The sequence below is a fragment of the Pseudopipra pipra genome, chromosome 6, assembly GCF_036250125.1.
Source record: "Pseudopipra pipra isolate bDixPip1 chromosome 6, bDixPip1.hap1, whole genome shotgun sequence".
Classification (NCBI taxonomy): Eukaryota; Metazoa; Chordata; class Aves; order Passeriformes; family Pipridae; genus Pseudopipra; species Pseudopipra pipra.
Window position 1 is genome coordinate 20,662,994 of NC_087554.1, and position 16,296 is coordinate 20,679,289.

The window sequence follows — 16,296 nt, forward strand, 5'->3', positions numbered from 1 at the left end:
TGTGTTCTGAGCTTGGGTTCACCGTAGTTTCTCATTCAGTCCTGTAAATTCTAACCAATGACTGTAACTGTGCAGCTCACCAGCAGAAGCATAAGGATTAGAAAACAAGATCACTTTAGCTTGTAAAGATCTGAAAGACTGGAAATGAGACACCCATTTTTGGTAATTTTTAGTCATTTTCCCCTCAGTTTTCAACGTAGGAATTCTGTTGTCTTTGAAATGATTGCTGAGTAGACATTTCTAAAGCTCACTATATTTAAGTACTGATTTACCTTCAGAATCTATAGACATCATAATCTCAAGAGACGATTCAAAGATTTATTTTCTTTCTTACAGAAATACCCAAGTTAAAGAATATAAAACTGCTACTGCCAACAAACAGAGCAAGCTCAGAGAGAGCAAGTAAGGAATTTCAAAATTTAATGGCCTTTACCATTACAACTGTCTTGTAATGCCTACAAGCATTCATGAAATTAGGTACATTAACCTCTTGAAAGAATTTGGGTTGGAATGTGCAAAGCAAAGGCCAGAAAGTGAAGCCAACTGCTTGTGCCTAAGGAATTGGATTACAGTCAAAGCTAAAAAGTTCAGGGGCTTTTTGCCTTCTTCCATGCACGTGGGTAACATGTATACCACCAAGGGATGCAGTTGGGTGCAGTTACTTCTGCAGAATCCACAGGTGAGTCACTTGTCATGGGTGAACACTGGTGGTGTTCTGCATTTTCTGGATCCTTTTCTGAGAAATATTGATGAAACTGATGTTAACAGGAACTGTGCTGCAAATGCACACAGATTTCTGTGCTAGCTAGAAAGAATCCACTATCATAAGTAGGGAGTGCATATTAAATTTGTCTTCTCATTCTCAGCTCCAACACTTCCCCCTCCTCGATCCAAAAGGTATGCTATGAAAAAATACAGTAGCATTAGATACAACAGCAGCAGAATCCCAGAATTTTTTAGGCTGTAAAAAAGAATCCAAGTCCAATCTCTGACTGATCACCACTTCATCAACTAGACCATGGCACTCAGTGCCATGTCCAGTCATTTCTTGAACACTGCCAGAGATGGTGACTCCACCACCCCTCCAGGCAGTCTGTTCCGATGCTTAACAACCCTTTCCACAAAGAAATTCTTCCTGAGAATTTACGTAGCCGAAGTTACAGAGAAGCCCACAAAACATAGAAAACACTGTATTTAGAGAACATCACTGCTGGAATACTATTCATTTAGTGAGCTGCAAATAATGGACAGTGGAGAAAAAGAAATGGAATAGAACTACGGACAAATGGTATGAAAAACCAATCAAGAAAGCACTGTCCTTTTTTCATGCTAAAAATAAATGCCAAGGAGAAACACGGTAACATTGAAAATAGTTTAATGATCTTTATACAAGTGTGCAAAGTAAGGTTAGAAATGAACCAATTATATATACGGCTCACACAGAATTAAAAGCATAGATTCCTACCAAAGTGACATTTGAGCTAAGTGAGCAATTGATAAGAAAAAAATTTGGCTTATGCTGAGAAGGAAAAATCCTACAGCATAATATCTAGCCTTCTATCAATGTGATCCAGTACTCACTGACACGTGGGACATGTGCACTCTCTGCCCTCCTTGCTCTTTCATCCATTTTTATAAGACCAGCCTGGTCTTGCCTTCGTACCTTGTTCCCACTCCTTCATATGCCACTTGGTTTCCTGTCTCTGTGATTTTTTCAAGACTATTTCCTCATCACATTCTTTCTTCCAGCTCAACAAGAAAGCAGCTAATTTCAAGTGAAGAACTGAAAGCATGAGTTGCCTTATCTGCACCAAGAAACCATGTTGTCTATAGTTTCCCGTAGTTATTAAAGGAAACAATCATAGGCAAAATACAGATTTCATAATCCTGGACAAAAAATGGACTTTATTTGGAGGATTTGGCTCCTTTAAATAATAATAAAAAAGAAAAAGTTTAATCAATCAAGTTTTTAGATTCATAACCTGGATAAATTTGTATAAATGGTAAAATCTAAAGCTCATGAAACCTCCAAACTCATGACATTTTGTCCATATATAGCGTTTATTAGAAAGCATCTTTAATGAATTATAAATTTCCAGAGTTCTATTAGCACTCATTGATAATGCACCCTTGGCCAGTTCTATTTAGTTTACATTGACCTTAAACTGCTCTGGTAAGTGACTTTCTTCTTAAAAGCAGCTTCCATAAATGTTTTTTTACCTTATTGATTTGACAATGCAGCCTTTGCAGAAACGGTGTCCGCATGGTGTCTGCACAGCCTCCCGAAGAGCCATCAAACAGATTGGACATTCATATTTACTTTCCAAGGGCGGATCAAACTCCACATCATATCCTTGTGTTTCTTCTGTGAAAGAACTTGGAGGGTTTCCAGTCCCACTGCTGACACTTGTGCCGTCTTCTTTGGCTCCAGCGCTGCAGGCACTGGCCATGGCTGCACAGCAGCCGCTTTCCACGTCTCGGGCTCCACAACTGCTATCACTGTGTAGCAAGCTCATAGTAGCTAATCAAGTGCTACACAGAAATGCACTGCAAGACAACAAAAAGATGTATTAATTTAAAATATTCAAATACCTTCCTTTCAAGTCAAGAGAAAAATTTATTTCTGACCAGAAACACTGGAACAGTTACAGATTTGGTTCTACTCGAAATCACTGGTTTGGTTTTCTCCCAGTTTCTGTTATCCTTCTAACTTATCTTGTGATATATAGGTAAGAACACTGCATCCAGTCAGTACAGTTCGAACAAACACACACCCCTTTCTGTAATCTCTTTCATCTAACTACCTGATTTCTGTAAAAAGAGGAATACTCTTTGTCCTTGCTATGTCTACTGAAAGCATCTCTTTACCCCTTCCACATTATTTACTTCAAAGGCATTCAAATAGACTTTGCATGAAAAAATGCTGTACAGAATCATGTTTTATTGGGCGACAATAGCTCAATTCCATATTTTCCTTGCAGTATATATATGTTATTTAATATTTTCTGTCTACAGCAATTCACAGTATAGGTTTCAAATCAATTTAGGTGCAGGTCCACAAATAAAATACAAGTCCAAGTACCCAAACCAAGCAGATCCTCTGCTGCAATGAAATTCAAATATACAACACTGCTGATAACATTTTAGAACTGCCAACAGGACTTTCAATGGGGTTAGAAGCTACACATGAGATAAAGATAATAATTCCACAGCTCAAAAGCTATCCACAAATTACTAGCACTCAAACAGAGTTCTTGCTCTCCTTTGTCTCTTCTAGTCTAGCTGGCAGGGAGGACAATGGACATGATTGTAAGAACAGAAGATACAAGTCACCTTTCCCTGAAGAGCAGTGAATGGCATACTAAAGCCTGCTTTTAAAACACTGTTCATCAAGCAGGTTGAACTCATAGGTATCCCCAAACAGATGGCCAGTGCTTCCACACCGAAGGAAGGAGCTTTAAAAAAAAGATCTAAACAAATATAAGTTCTAGATGTCCAAGAAATTTTCCTCTGCCTTGATTTTGTAACGGTCATAACCATTTTCTCAGAATCCTACTGTGGTTAGTTTTCGATAAATGAAATTTCTTTGAAAAACAGAGATTACCACCAGTTGCAAAGCAGTATGAGTAATCTGAGGGTTATGGAGCCAGGTATGCAAAACAAGTCCACTAACCTCAGATTTGACTGTCTTTTGCACAGCAGCATAGGCAAAGTCTTTTGTAATGTTCACTTACTGAGTTCGCTGTAATACCATTGCATCATTTAAAATATATTAGGGATGCAAATGTAATCAAGAGCTAAAGTATAAGGATTGTTCATCTGCATCACAACTGCAGACGATGGGGTCAGCAGAATGAATAGGGCTACCTTGAACACAAGCTCACTAAAGTAAAAATTTTCCTGCCTTTATCAGAATTTGAATATCACAATTCATTTTTACAAAATGTTCATGGATAGGAGGAGGACAGACAGGTAGTTTTACTTGGGTATTTATTATATGACACCTGAAGATTACATCAATAGAAATATTAATCACAGAAGGTCTCAACTAGCATTTACTGGGAATGTATTTTGAACACATGCAACATCACAGAAATGTGCTTTAGGCCATCTACATGATAAACAGTTGGCAATACTATCCATGCTAATACTGCATGAGCTTTTTTCCCCAGCTATCCAGATCTTAAAAAAAAAAAAAAAAAAAAAAAAAAAGGCAGATCTACTGAACAAAACCAAACAGGTAAAGTTACCATATTTAGGTCAGCTACAGTCAGAATCAAAACAGAACTTTTATTTTGTTCTGTAAATATGTAACTTTCCATATTGTTGAGATATGTAGAGGTATGAGAAGTATTTGAAGATCAGCGTTCTTGACATTTCCAAAATACCATTAAGGTACAGAGCCTCAAAGCGCAGTTTGACAGCTTTGACTTGTAGTGTACAGGTCAGCAATGCTCACTTTATGCAGAAATAACTCTACAGCAGAGCTGCCTGGAACTGCACTCAAGGAGAGATGTTCACTTCTACTGTTCTCCACCCCAATGTATTATCCCTATACATTATCTACCCACAACAGGCTTTATTAATCAAGGCTCCTAAGCACAACAGCAATACACACTAAACACCAAGTACATTCTCACCAGCAGCTTCAGCCAGGCCATGATCAATTTAATCCCATGAAGGGAGCAACTCTCCCAATGACTTAGAATGGAAGCAGAAGAATCAGTATTTATAAAGATGCCTTGTAACAGAGATTTTTTTTTAGAGTGCCATCAGTAGATCTTTCTGGAGGAAAAAACCCAACTTGCTTCCATTGTTAAACTAATATAACTTATTTAACAACTGCTGCAGAGGATGTTTAGTCCACATATTATGAAAAATCACAGGAACCAAACTGGGCCAATGGAGTGGGAATGTTGGTATGCAGCATATTAGAATCTACTGGCCCGCCTAGGACTGAAAAATTCACATAAATCTAAGCCACAAGGGTATATTTACTGAGACTAAGAAAGGGAAGAGGAACATATATCCCTTTAGTGATGTCACAAAGGAATTCAGGAAGTCGCAGGGAGAAAAATATAATAACTTTACCCAAATTCAGTTCTCACATTAATTGAAAAGAAGTGTGTGACTCTTCTCTTGGGTTGTTACTAAGAAAAAACCCATACTATTTCAAATATTGCTCTTATAAGGAAGAAAACAGGATCTGAGTCGGCATAATCTCACTAGCTGAACGCTTTTTGAACTTTTTGAACACTAGCTGAACTCTTTACCCCTTTATATTGTTTCTACAGAAACAGCAGTATGTCCATTCAGTTTACAGAAAGAAAACTCCTATACCAGAGTCATTTTAATGAATGAGTCACTGCAACCAGTCAACATCCCAGACGCACACAAAAATCCCCTTATTCAGTGATATACTCCACTTCTACATAAAGCTTTTTGTCAGCACATGACCGAGTGGTTCATAAAAAAAGAAGTGCAAATATCACTGGCTCTTTTTAAATTGAGAAATTCAGGCACAAAGAGGCAACTTAAACAAGGTGATTTAAAAGCCAGATTTTAAACTTTGTTCATGTTTTCTCTAAGACAGGATTCCTCCTACTACTCTTACCCATTTCATCTTATCTGTGAAGGAAGTCTTTCCTCTACACATATTTATAGGTGTGGGGCAAGGCACAATTTTTCAAATAAAAATGCATACTGCTGTTACTTCGACCACTAACCAAGGTCTGATTACTCCAGCATAGTTTAAAACAATTCCTCTGTGAGTTCTAACTACTATAGTAGGAATTAGTTCTGTTTCTTGTGGCAGTTACTTTACCCTCCAAGAGCAGGAACACAGATTCAATCTTGAACAGAGCAGTGCTAGTGCAAAACTAACTACAGAAAAGTATACTTTGAATGTTTAATGATAGGTCTTTTCCCCAATGAAGTTGGAGCAGACAGTTTGTGAGCCTACTGAAGCAGTTTTTCATGTTCTTCCCTTGGGGAATTTAAAAAATGCTTTGGCTGGAAGAGGATGGACTTTAAAATTCAAACTAATATATATCCCAAAACTATACTAACATCTCCCAAAACCCACATCAGTTTTTCTTCCTATTGATAATAGTTGGTATTCCTCCTCTGTGCCAAACAGAACTGAGTCAAATGCAAGTACAACAATATACAGGTATTAACTTACACCTTGTGTATACCACAGCCTTTACAACTAATCCTTTGTTTTAATGTTAGTAGTTTAATACATTAAACACTTTGCTAGACTGCTCTCTAAACCTTTTTTGTTTGCCCAACAGCCAGCTTTCAGATCCAGGAAGAACGGAAATTAAACTAGATCATTATATGGTAATTCTTGTTTTTGCTAGAGTGAAGTTTCTCAGGCAGAGAAAGCCTTAAACTGTGTTTGGTAATGTGCCTGTAGTACCCTCTTCTAAAGCTAGGAAGTCCTATCACACCTGATGGGTAGAGAGATAATGGGCTTTAGCTTGCACGGGAGGTACCCAGTCATTGGGCTAGCAAAGGCTGATTTCGCTCTTCAAGGCAACAGCTGTATTGTTTGACAATAGAAAGGGAGGCGCTTTCCAGGCCAAATGGTAATGGTCAGAACTTGTCTGATCATTACCTCTGCTGCAGAAATGTGGGAATGCCCTAAAGATCAAGCTGTCATGCCCCAGAAAAGACAGTTAAGACTACAGGGAGTCCCCATACTACTCTTCCAACTTCAAACCATAATGAACTCTTTTTCACTAAATAACCTGTGCTATGTTGCTATTTACACAGCTGCATTACAAAGTGATTAGGCTGATGTGAGCTAGCACACTCAAACCAGAAGAGCAAACTCCTGCAAGAATAATGTACCTTATGATTGACAAAACAATGATTTCACAACAGAATTTAAACTGCCCATATTTTAAATTAACGCAGGCAACAAAACTGTGTACTCTGATTTGTCAAGTCCCATAGTATATGATGCTTAGGTAGAACTTTTACAGATTTTCATGCTCCAGAGAGCCACGGGATTAATTCAGAAATTCCTCTAAATGAAAAAAATATTGCTGGTATCAGAAGATATCTTCAGACTGCCTGGAAAATCACATTATCATTAGAGTAATAAGGAGGAGATAAAATTAGGCATTTTATCCTATTTATACTGAAATATGAAACAATACCTTTGAGCATTTGGCAAAGGTGAAGGAATACTGTACAGAGAAAGTATCACTTTCCATAAGATAAAAAACTTTTAATATTAATCATCAAGTACTGAATACAATTAATTTCCACATGCCCTTTCCTAGAAAATTCACACTGATTAGCCATATAAATAAGGAAATAAATACAGAGGACTACTCCAAATCCTTTTTCTTACTTGAAGTTCACAAACATAATTAATTTGCTTGCAGCCTGGCCAGCAGACATCCAGCAGGGGAAATGCCTTGAGCACCGCATCAACAGAAAAACTGGCCAAACTCCTCTCTTTTCTTCTTCTCTCTCACTGAGAACAGTTTTTTATGTATAGATTTCTGGGTCATGAGATTGACGGACCAGTGGAGTGACTTTGGATAATTTTATGGAGCAATACTTGCAACACTTATTCCCAGGCATAATAATTAATGGTCTACTGACAACTGATAAGCACCATGTGTTTCCATTATGAGGTTTGTAACTATCATCACTGTGGCCTCATCCAGGCAGAACGTATGAAATTATGCAAATTCCTTTTAATTAATACCATAAAACACTTTCATTTAAAAGCTATCAAATGTCTAGACAAGCCAAAGCAATAAGAGATTTGGGCAGAACTTTTTAACTTCAAAAAACAAATTCTGGTTTCTTATAAAAGTCTGCAAGCATGCTGCAAATATTTTGTTGAGGTAGCAATTTTTTTTTTCTAATAGCAGTACCCGCTAAGACTTCCAAGTCTTTTGGATAACCACCATACTTACCACTCTAACATGCGAACATGAAGACTTCACAGAAGAATTTTTGTTTGAGGTAAATAGAACTGAACAACATTCAGAGCTCATTAGACACTATCAAGAGCTCCTGATGCTGAAGCAGAGCAGCTCTTGGGAGTTTTGAAATTTTCCAGGTGATTTCTTTTTATTTGGAGAGAATGCTGTCAGGGTCTAATCACATACGTATTTTCATGCTTTAATGTTACTTAGGAAACTAGATGGTGGCACACTCACAGTTACATTCATATTTTATCCTACTTAGGTATGTCAAAACAAATTTAATTTTAGTGAGCAGTGGAAGCGTACTATACTGTATTTAACACCAAAATATTCCATGGGTTTTCCCATAACCAAAAAAGAAACCCAAGCCAAAATCCCCCAAACCTTTCTTCGGTTTATTAACTTCTAGATACAATCCATTGAGAATTGTTGAGAATAACAATATAAGGAAAGCATTGTTAGTGAGAAGAACAATACTATTTAATTCTTTACTTTGGCAGTGACTGCTCTTTGGCCTCTGTTCTCCCTTTGCTCTCCCTACACCAAGAACACACTGAGATATGCACTGTGCCTTTCTACATCCCTCAAAAGATCTGAAGAGACTTTAAGGTGCTGCCTAATGGGGACAAAGTAAATACCAGGGCAGAAAGCACTTCAAGAGGCAGGGAGAAGCATGGCTATGAACAAATGTCATTTATGCTAGGTACAGTCTCGGGGCTAGATTTAATTACCATCTACCTCTACAAGCTTGTATCTGGCATTAGTAAAACAATCTGAGACGGGTAAAACAAACAGTGAATTAAGCAGACATTCTGAAACAATTAAAACATTTCTCCTTTTCAGTCCACCTTATATTTACTTTCATTGTCTTTTTGACATGCTTAATACCCAGAATCTTTTATCACCAGTTTTCACAGACTGGATCTAAAACCCTTTTGTATTTGCTTAGCTAATCTAAAAAAGCTATTTCTGTCTTGACAGGTTGCCATTCAACGGAGTCTGACTGAGCTTCACAAATCTTCACCTGCTGGGAAAAGCTGAAGGTAATGTGGAATATGCAGAAGAATTATACCCAAAGCAATATCTACAAAATAATACAAAAACTAATACAACTTGTTTTAACAGCATGATCTTTTTTTCCTTCTTTTACTACCTCTTCACACAATGGAAAGGCAAAACAGTTTGCTTGCAAGTGTTAACACAGTTGGTGAACACAGCATAAAATGCATGGGAGATGTTCCCCCATTCCTTTTCCTACCTGTCCCTCACCGAAGCTTCAAATCAACCCTGTATTTATCACTCAGTCAATGGTATCTAAGACACAAAACCCACACAGCTCATAGTTCTGCAGCATGCAGAACTTGTCAGAGGCAAACACGGAGAAATATTTTCGGCAAGCTTTAACTACTAGGTATAAGGGATATAATTAGAACATTTTCCTCCCACCTACACTGAGATTTCCGTTTAAGTACGAAAAGACTCAGCATGACCTATCTAAACCAGACGAAACTGATGGAATGTACTACTGAAGTCATAATTTATTACTCATATTAATTATCGTTAAATATAAAATACTGCCAGTCTCTACTAGAAAACAGAGCTGTCGGTTTTAGAAATAGTAACCTATCTTGATAATTATCCTTTAACGTGTTACCGAAGAATTTACTTTGTATCTTCACTTCACTTGGGAAAAACAGAGCCCACGTTAAGCTGATGTGCTCGAGACACGGGGGACCACAACTCGAGAGCCACGGGCTGCTCACGCTCCCACCGCAGTGCGATGGGGGGCTAAGAGGCAACACAAGGTCATTTCAGCCAGGCTCCCAGCCAGGTAAACCAGCGTATGTCGGAGCCCGCGCTGCCCGGCCTCAGATCGCGGCACAGTTTCAGTTCCGGAGCAGCGCAGGCCGCCGCTCAACCCCATCACCGCCCTGCCCTAGCGCAGGCCCCCCTTGTGGCACCCCCGGCCCTGCTCCGAGCCCCGAGCCCGCTCTCGGGGAAGGGGCTGCAGAGCTCCGCGGGGCTGGGCAGGCGCGGGCTCCGCTCCCGAGCCGGCAGCCCCGGCCCGGCGAGGGAAACGCTCCGTGCCGGGCGCCGCCACAAGCCCGCGCCGGCCGGACTCCCGCTCCCAGCGACCGGCCGGGCCCTCGCTTCCACGTACAGCCGGCCGGGCCCGCCGCAGCCCCCGCCCTCCCGGCCGCCCCCCGCGGCCGCCCGGACTCACCCCGACCCGCCGCCGATCCCCGCCCGCCGCCGCTTCCGCTTCTCCTCGGGAGGCGTCGGAGCGGCGGCTGGAAGCGAGCGGGGCCGCCCGAGGCGCCACGGCCGCTGCAGCGCCTCCTGCCGCCGCGGAGGGGCAGCGCCGCAGGGGCGGGTTCGCCTCGCCAGGGCGGCGGGAGGGCAGTGCCGCCGTCATCCCGCCCCTTAAAAAGAAATAAAACCGTCACCAGCGGTGTTTGTGTGAGCATCGAATCCTTATGCTCTGCCGGGCTTTACTCCGCTGCTGAGGCTTCTGTGAACAGCCGTCAGGATGCTTTTCTGGGCTCCGTTGTGAACGCTGTTAAAAACGAGGCACTGAAAGCTGGAGAGGGTGGGGGTGGTGTGTGCGTAAAAGGGCTCGGGATACGCAAAAAAGCCGTTTCTCTGTGTTAAACAAATTCTTATCAGAAATAATTTCCTCTCTCAACCTCAGCTGGCCCTTGGGAACCCCTGCAGGCACTGAGGCCGGGTGCGCTCCTCCCTCGGGGCGAGCGCTGGGGGGAACCTCTCCCGGGGGTTTGGACAGCGGCCAGTTGTAAGTCAGTGAAATACCGGCACAGTGCGAACACACAGACATCTTCATTTCCTTAGAAAGGAACGAGGGGAATTCGATTGTTTGCATCGGAGAGTTTTCTCGGCAAGAATCTCATATTAACACACATTTAAATCCAAAATAACAACTATTGTTCCCAGCTTTTGGGAGGATATAAGCTGGGGGTGGAGGGATTGTGAAACCACTTTTTCAGTGGTTTTCAGTGTCTCTGTCCACACGCCACAGTCCTTGGGAGCTGGAAATCAGTGGCCGGTGCCATCGCTACAGTACCTGTCTCCCTCCGAGTGTTGAGCTCTCAGACTGCAGGGTGCTGCTGGAGCCAAGGCGCATCCCAGACGCTAACGCACCCCTCCGAGCACTGTTTGTGTCCAAAACATATTTACGTTTCTTGTTAGGATCTGCCAGGAAGTTAAGAGTATGAGCGGAGAGAGATATCTGGGCCATTACATAGGGCTCCAAAATATCACAATAAAGAAGGAGTGATATTAAGAGTAAATAAACCAATAAATACTTTGTGGACCCTCTCCTGGACAACTAGCTGAATTTCAGAGCTATCCTTTTTCTCCTGCCGAGTGATCAAACTGTATGCTACTTTCATTAGCTGTAAAACGAGGAAATTTACCAATATGGAGCTTTGTAAAACAAATATCCTTAGATGGAGGGTTTTCCATGACTAAAAAAATACTACTAATTGGCAAGGTGCCCAGAGCACTGCTGTCCAGCCTATTTTAATTGAGAATTCAAGGAACTTATCTGGAGTTTTTATTCCAAGTTTAAATGAAATGCTTTTATTGAGAAGTTTCCAAATCTGTATGGCTTAGGCCCCTGGTCATATATTAATGGCCATGCTGTAAGTGAAAGCAATGCAAAAATGGTTTTCTCCACTCGGTGGTGCCAGTGGCACAGGAAAAACATTTTCCAGCACTGGATATGTGCAGCTGAAATTGTATGAGCAATTGTGCTCATATGGACATAAACCACATCCAAAGCTGTAGCAATTTGAGATAAATTAAAATCTTTAGTTGCCTGCTGTATCCCTACAAGACAATATTTTTTCAAGGTGATTTCCTGGGTACTTGAAAGTAAAGCACTTGGTTAAGCTTATGTATGCTCATGTGGTTCCTTTGATAAAGAAGCTGATGCCTGTACAGTGCAGTTTTGCATGTGAACTCGAGCTCCTGGGGGAATGGTACAGGTAGCCAGCTACCTGGGTGAAGTTCTGAATAAGCACCCCAGAGGGCGAGATTTGCTAAACTTCTCAAAGAGCCCTGAAATTCCTTAATGCTAACAATGTGTATTGTCAGGGAGTGGTGCCTGCCATTTCAAGATAAGAGAGGAATTCAGTATGTGACTGCAGAGAGTGATTTTGATTGATATCTGGTATTGCAGTCCGATCTGATATTTTTTTGAAAAGGTCTCTCCAAATGCTAGGGAGTGAATAGTAAAAATAGGCAGGTTGATAGGAAGTCCAGGCAAAACAACTGAAGAGCTAAGCTCAGGCCCTAGCCAGCTAATATTCTCAGAGGTATATAAATGCCTCAGACATTACATCCTTCTCCCACTCTGCCTTGGCCTGGAATGATATCTATGACTTCTTTTCCACCTTATCCTGACAATCCCATTCAGGTAGTTCTGGTTGGGATTTATTTCATATTAGGGTTTTGCGTGTATCAGAATCTAAGCAAGGATATGAGGGTTTGATACCTGAACTTTTTTTACTTTCTCCATGCATTGCATATTCCATACATTATTTTCTTTCTCGATACATTACTTGCTCTGGCATGAATCATTACACTAGTTAGTAGGAACTGTTGGTCTCCCATGTGGCACAAACAGTCAGGACTAACCACTTCTCCAAGACATCATCTTATGGGAATTGATGGCACTATGGGTACGGACCCCGATGCTTGGGGTTCCAAGTGTCTGAACCAACGTTATTGAGAACAACAACATCTTATATGGGCAGTTCAAAAAGTAACAAATCATCCTCAGCCAATCACATCCAAGGAGCATGTGCAATAGAGTATCAGGAACTACATTTCCCAGAGTGCCCCTCGGCAGTATTCCTGTGACACTAACCACCGCAGAGAATGACTTGGAGAAAAGTGTCTAGAAAGCTACATGGTGGAAAAGAACCCGGAGGTGCTCGACAGCCAGCTGAACATGAGCCAGCAGTGTGCCCAGGAGGCCAAGAAGGCCAATGGCACCCTGGCTTGTATGAGAAATTGTGTGGCCAGCAGGGCCAGGGCAGTGATTGCCTCTCTGTAGTCAGCACTTGGGAGGTCTCACCTCAAGCCTGTGTTCAGTTTTGGGCCCCTCACTGTGACAAAGATGCTGAGGTGCTGGAGCGTGTCCAGAGAAGGGCAACTGAGCTGGCGAAGGGTCTGGAGCACAATTCTGTGAGGAGCAGCTGAGAGAGCTGGGGTTTTTTAGCCTGGAGAAAAGGAAGCTCAAGGGAGACCTTACTGCTCTCTACAAATATCTTCCTTTCAAGGAGGTTGTACCAAGGTGGGGGTTGCTCTACAGAGGAAATGGCCTCACCTCAAGTTGCACCAGGGGAGGTTTAGATTGGATATTAGGAAAAATTTCTTCATGAAAAGGGCTGAACAAGTGTTGGAACAGGCTGCCCAGGGAAGTGGTTGAGTCATCATAGCTGTGGGTATTTAAAAGACATGTTGACATGGCACTTAGGGACATGATTTAGTGGTGGACTTGGTAGTGTTAGGTTTGCAGTTGAACTTGATGATCTTAAGGGTCTTTTCCAACCTAAAAGATTCTATGATTCTAAAAATTGAAAGCATTGTAACGTCAGAGTGGATAATAGAGTGGGAATCCTCTCATCTCTTTTAGATATAGCAAATGTCAAATAGTACAACTTTTACTGATTTTTCTTCTGGCTGACATCAGATGCTTTCGGGTAGGAAGCACACTAAGTGGGAGATCCTGACCTGCAATCAAAGCCCAATGGCCTGCCCCAGCCAACTTCTCAGGGAAGAGAGTGCAAGTCAAAAATGGATTTGAGTCCTGCAGGATCACAGAGTCTCCCGAGAAAGAAAAATGCTTGGGTGTTTATGTAGTTATGCAACTATTGCAAATTCCTACTTCTGGAGTGTGAACTTATGTTCACATTTGAAAGGACTTGATGGATCACTAGAATTTTCACACAATTTTATGTGTGGAGACTGAAAACTTTCAGGGTGCTGTTGTATGAAAAAATTTGGTTTCTTTCCACTTTGAGCCAGTTTTTAAGATGATTGCTCTGTGGAAACTAAGCCTGAGTCTTCTTGGGCTTCTCCAGGAAAGACACTCTACTGACCACTGTTTGTAGCCATGTATGGCCTAGACCTGGTTAAGTATCTAACAGTTACTCAATATGTATATAGCTAACTTCCATATTATTGATTTGTCCTCCCTGCCCAGGGCCTTCAAGGCCCCAGACATATACCACCAAAGAGGTAATATCCATGAAAATTAAATACTGGTATCAGAAGAAACACATTTTGTGATCCCTGTTGTCAATTCACCCTTGGCTTGGCTGCTGTTGACCTGAGGAAGTGGGACATTGATCTTCAATGAAATAGCTTTGATGTGCAACACCAGTGTGGCCAGAGACTAGGTTCTGCTCTCTAAGAGTTAACAGTGAAGAAATCAGCTATGAAACTATAAAGAAGAATGCCAATGCAAATCTTTGTGTTAAAAAACAGTGCAGGTGCTCCTCAGAGAGAGTCTGCATACTTATCTCAGAGCTCAGGAGTCTCACACAAGACGACCTTGTTTATGTGAATTTTGTGGTTAAGCCTCATAAATTGCCAGGTGCCACCTGGATTTGAGAGTTCTGTATTGTGCTTAGTTCAAGTAACCTGTGGTTAGCACCAGGGTCATACTGGGAGCTCAAAGGGACAGGGATAAGTGAGATAAACAGCACTACGTTGTCTTTAAAAAGCAGAGGGAACACAGAAAGAGTGAGAGCATGCATGAGAGAGCAAACAAGCTTGACATTTGGAACAAACTGGGCAGACATAGCAGCAGCTCTACAAACTGACAGCAAGCTGAAGGTAGGCTAGTAGTATTAATGACATCATCCCAGATGCTCGTAGGACATCCTAGTGTTGGTTCCTTTTCCTGGTGTAATGGGCAGATCAAGATTTTATTTTATACATGCTTTGTCACTTTGGAGGTTGTTCTGTTCATTTTGGAGAGACTTTCTATAAAGCAAGGTCTTCCTTGATGTGAACAAAAGTGTTGCAAACTTGCTTGTCTTCAGAAGTGTATGAAATACTGTGATCTGGGGAGAAAAGGGATTTCTTTTCCCTTTTCAAGATAAAAGGAGGCAATACTGAACACAGCTGTTTGACTCGATTAAATAACCATGGCAGGAGATTCGTGCCTGGGGTTCCCGCCATAAGAATCCGAGTGCAGTAGGCAGTGAGAAAAAAGATGTGACCCTCAACTAGAATAACAGAACACAGGCAAATTTAGCATGAGTAGCATGAGTAGCAGGAAATATTTCTAGCACTGGAAATATTTCTAGCTCTCCTAAGGGAGCTGCTGAATTCAACATTGCCTGGGAGCCAGGCAATTCAAAGTGTTTGATGAGTAGCCTGTTGTCAACAATTAACTACTGCAGAAGGTGAAGATCACATGACCTGAGAGGGCTTCTTTGTCATTCATTTCTTCCAGAACATGTTCAATGAAAGAGAGAAAAAAAAGAATGTTTAAACTTTTCCTTAGCAGGAGTAAACCTTGTCTGATTCATTTGAGCTGGTGATCAATAACAAGGGTCAGGTCATGGGTTTGGAGATGAGTATGGCACTACAGTGGCACTTACTCAAAGAGTTAGAAGAGTAAAGAAAGTATTAAATATTTTGCTCTAAATGTGCTGGCTGTTTCTTTACGATGACTTAGATATCACCCAGAAGAGGAATTGCTGATGATTTAAGAGATTCTGAAGGTGCTGTTGTGGATGGTGAAATTACACAAAATTGCATAGGGTGCTATGTAGAATAAAAGGATCTGTGAACAGTTTAGGGCAACCAGCTATTCAATTACTCTGCAAGTGGTAGGAACACAGAACTATTCAGGGGCAAATGGGTTGCTGCTCAGTGGATAAATTTGACCAAGTCAGTCACAGGATGCAGCCAAGACAGTGAGGCAGTAGTAATGCTCTGAATACATCTCTGCACAGCTGCACATCACAGAACTACGAACAGCAGAATACAAGCAAGCATGTTGCTGGGCTGGATTGGTGGTGGACAGCAGGGGACTGCAGTGCAGACAGAGATATTTAGTAGCACAGGCAGCTGGATGGAACAATGTGTGCAGATGGGGGCAGTCGTATGGGCAGCTTGTTCTCAGTGGGATGGAATGAAGAGAAGCTGGGAAGAAAACTGACCTAAATTTTAGTTGCCAAGGCCTAATGAAAGATTTTGAAGTAAATCTCAGCTCTTCAGGAAAGAGCTAAGCATACTGATATGTCATTCTGGATGTGGAACTTAATTAATTCATGCAGTCCCTTTCCCAATGGACTCT

General features: G+C 41.5%; 1 protein-coding gene across 4 annotated transcripts in view; it reads right to left on the minus strand.

The window, feature by feature from the left end:
- Positions 1-10,276, minus strand: part of TRAF6 (TNF receptor associated factor 6) — a 31,959-nt gene extending 21,683 nt beyond the window's left edge. For all 4 annotated transcript variants that reach the window (XR_010431234.1, XM_064657770.1, XM_064657771.1 and 1 more), the window contains exons 1-2: positions 10,180-10,276; positions 2,221-2,547 (exon numbers count right to left, since the gene is read on the minus strand). Coding sequence is in view for 3 of the 4 variants with exons in the window: in XM_064657770.1 (XP_064513840.1) it covers positions 2,221-2,516 (296 nt within the window). In the remaining variant the exon portion in view is untranslated. The remainder of the gene's footprint in view (positions 1-2,220; positions 2,548-10,179) is intronic.
- Between the last annotated feature and the right edge of the window lie 6,020 nt (positions 10,277-16,296).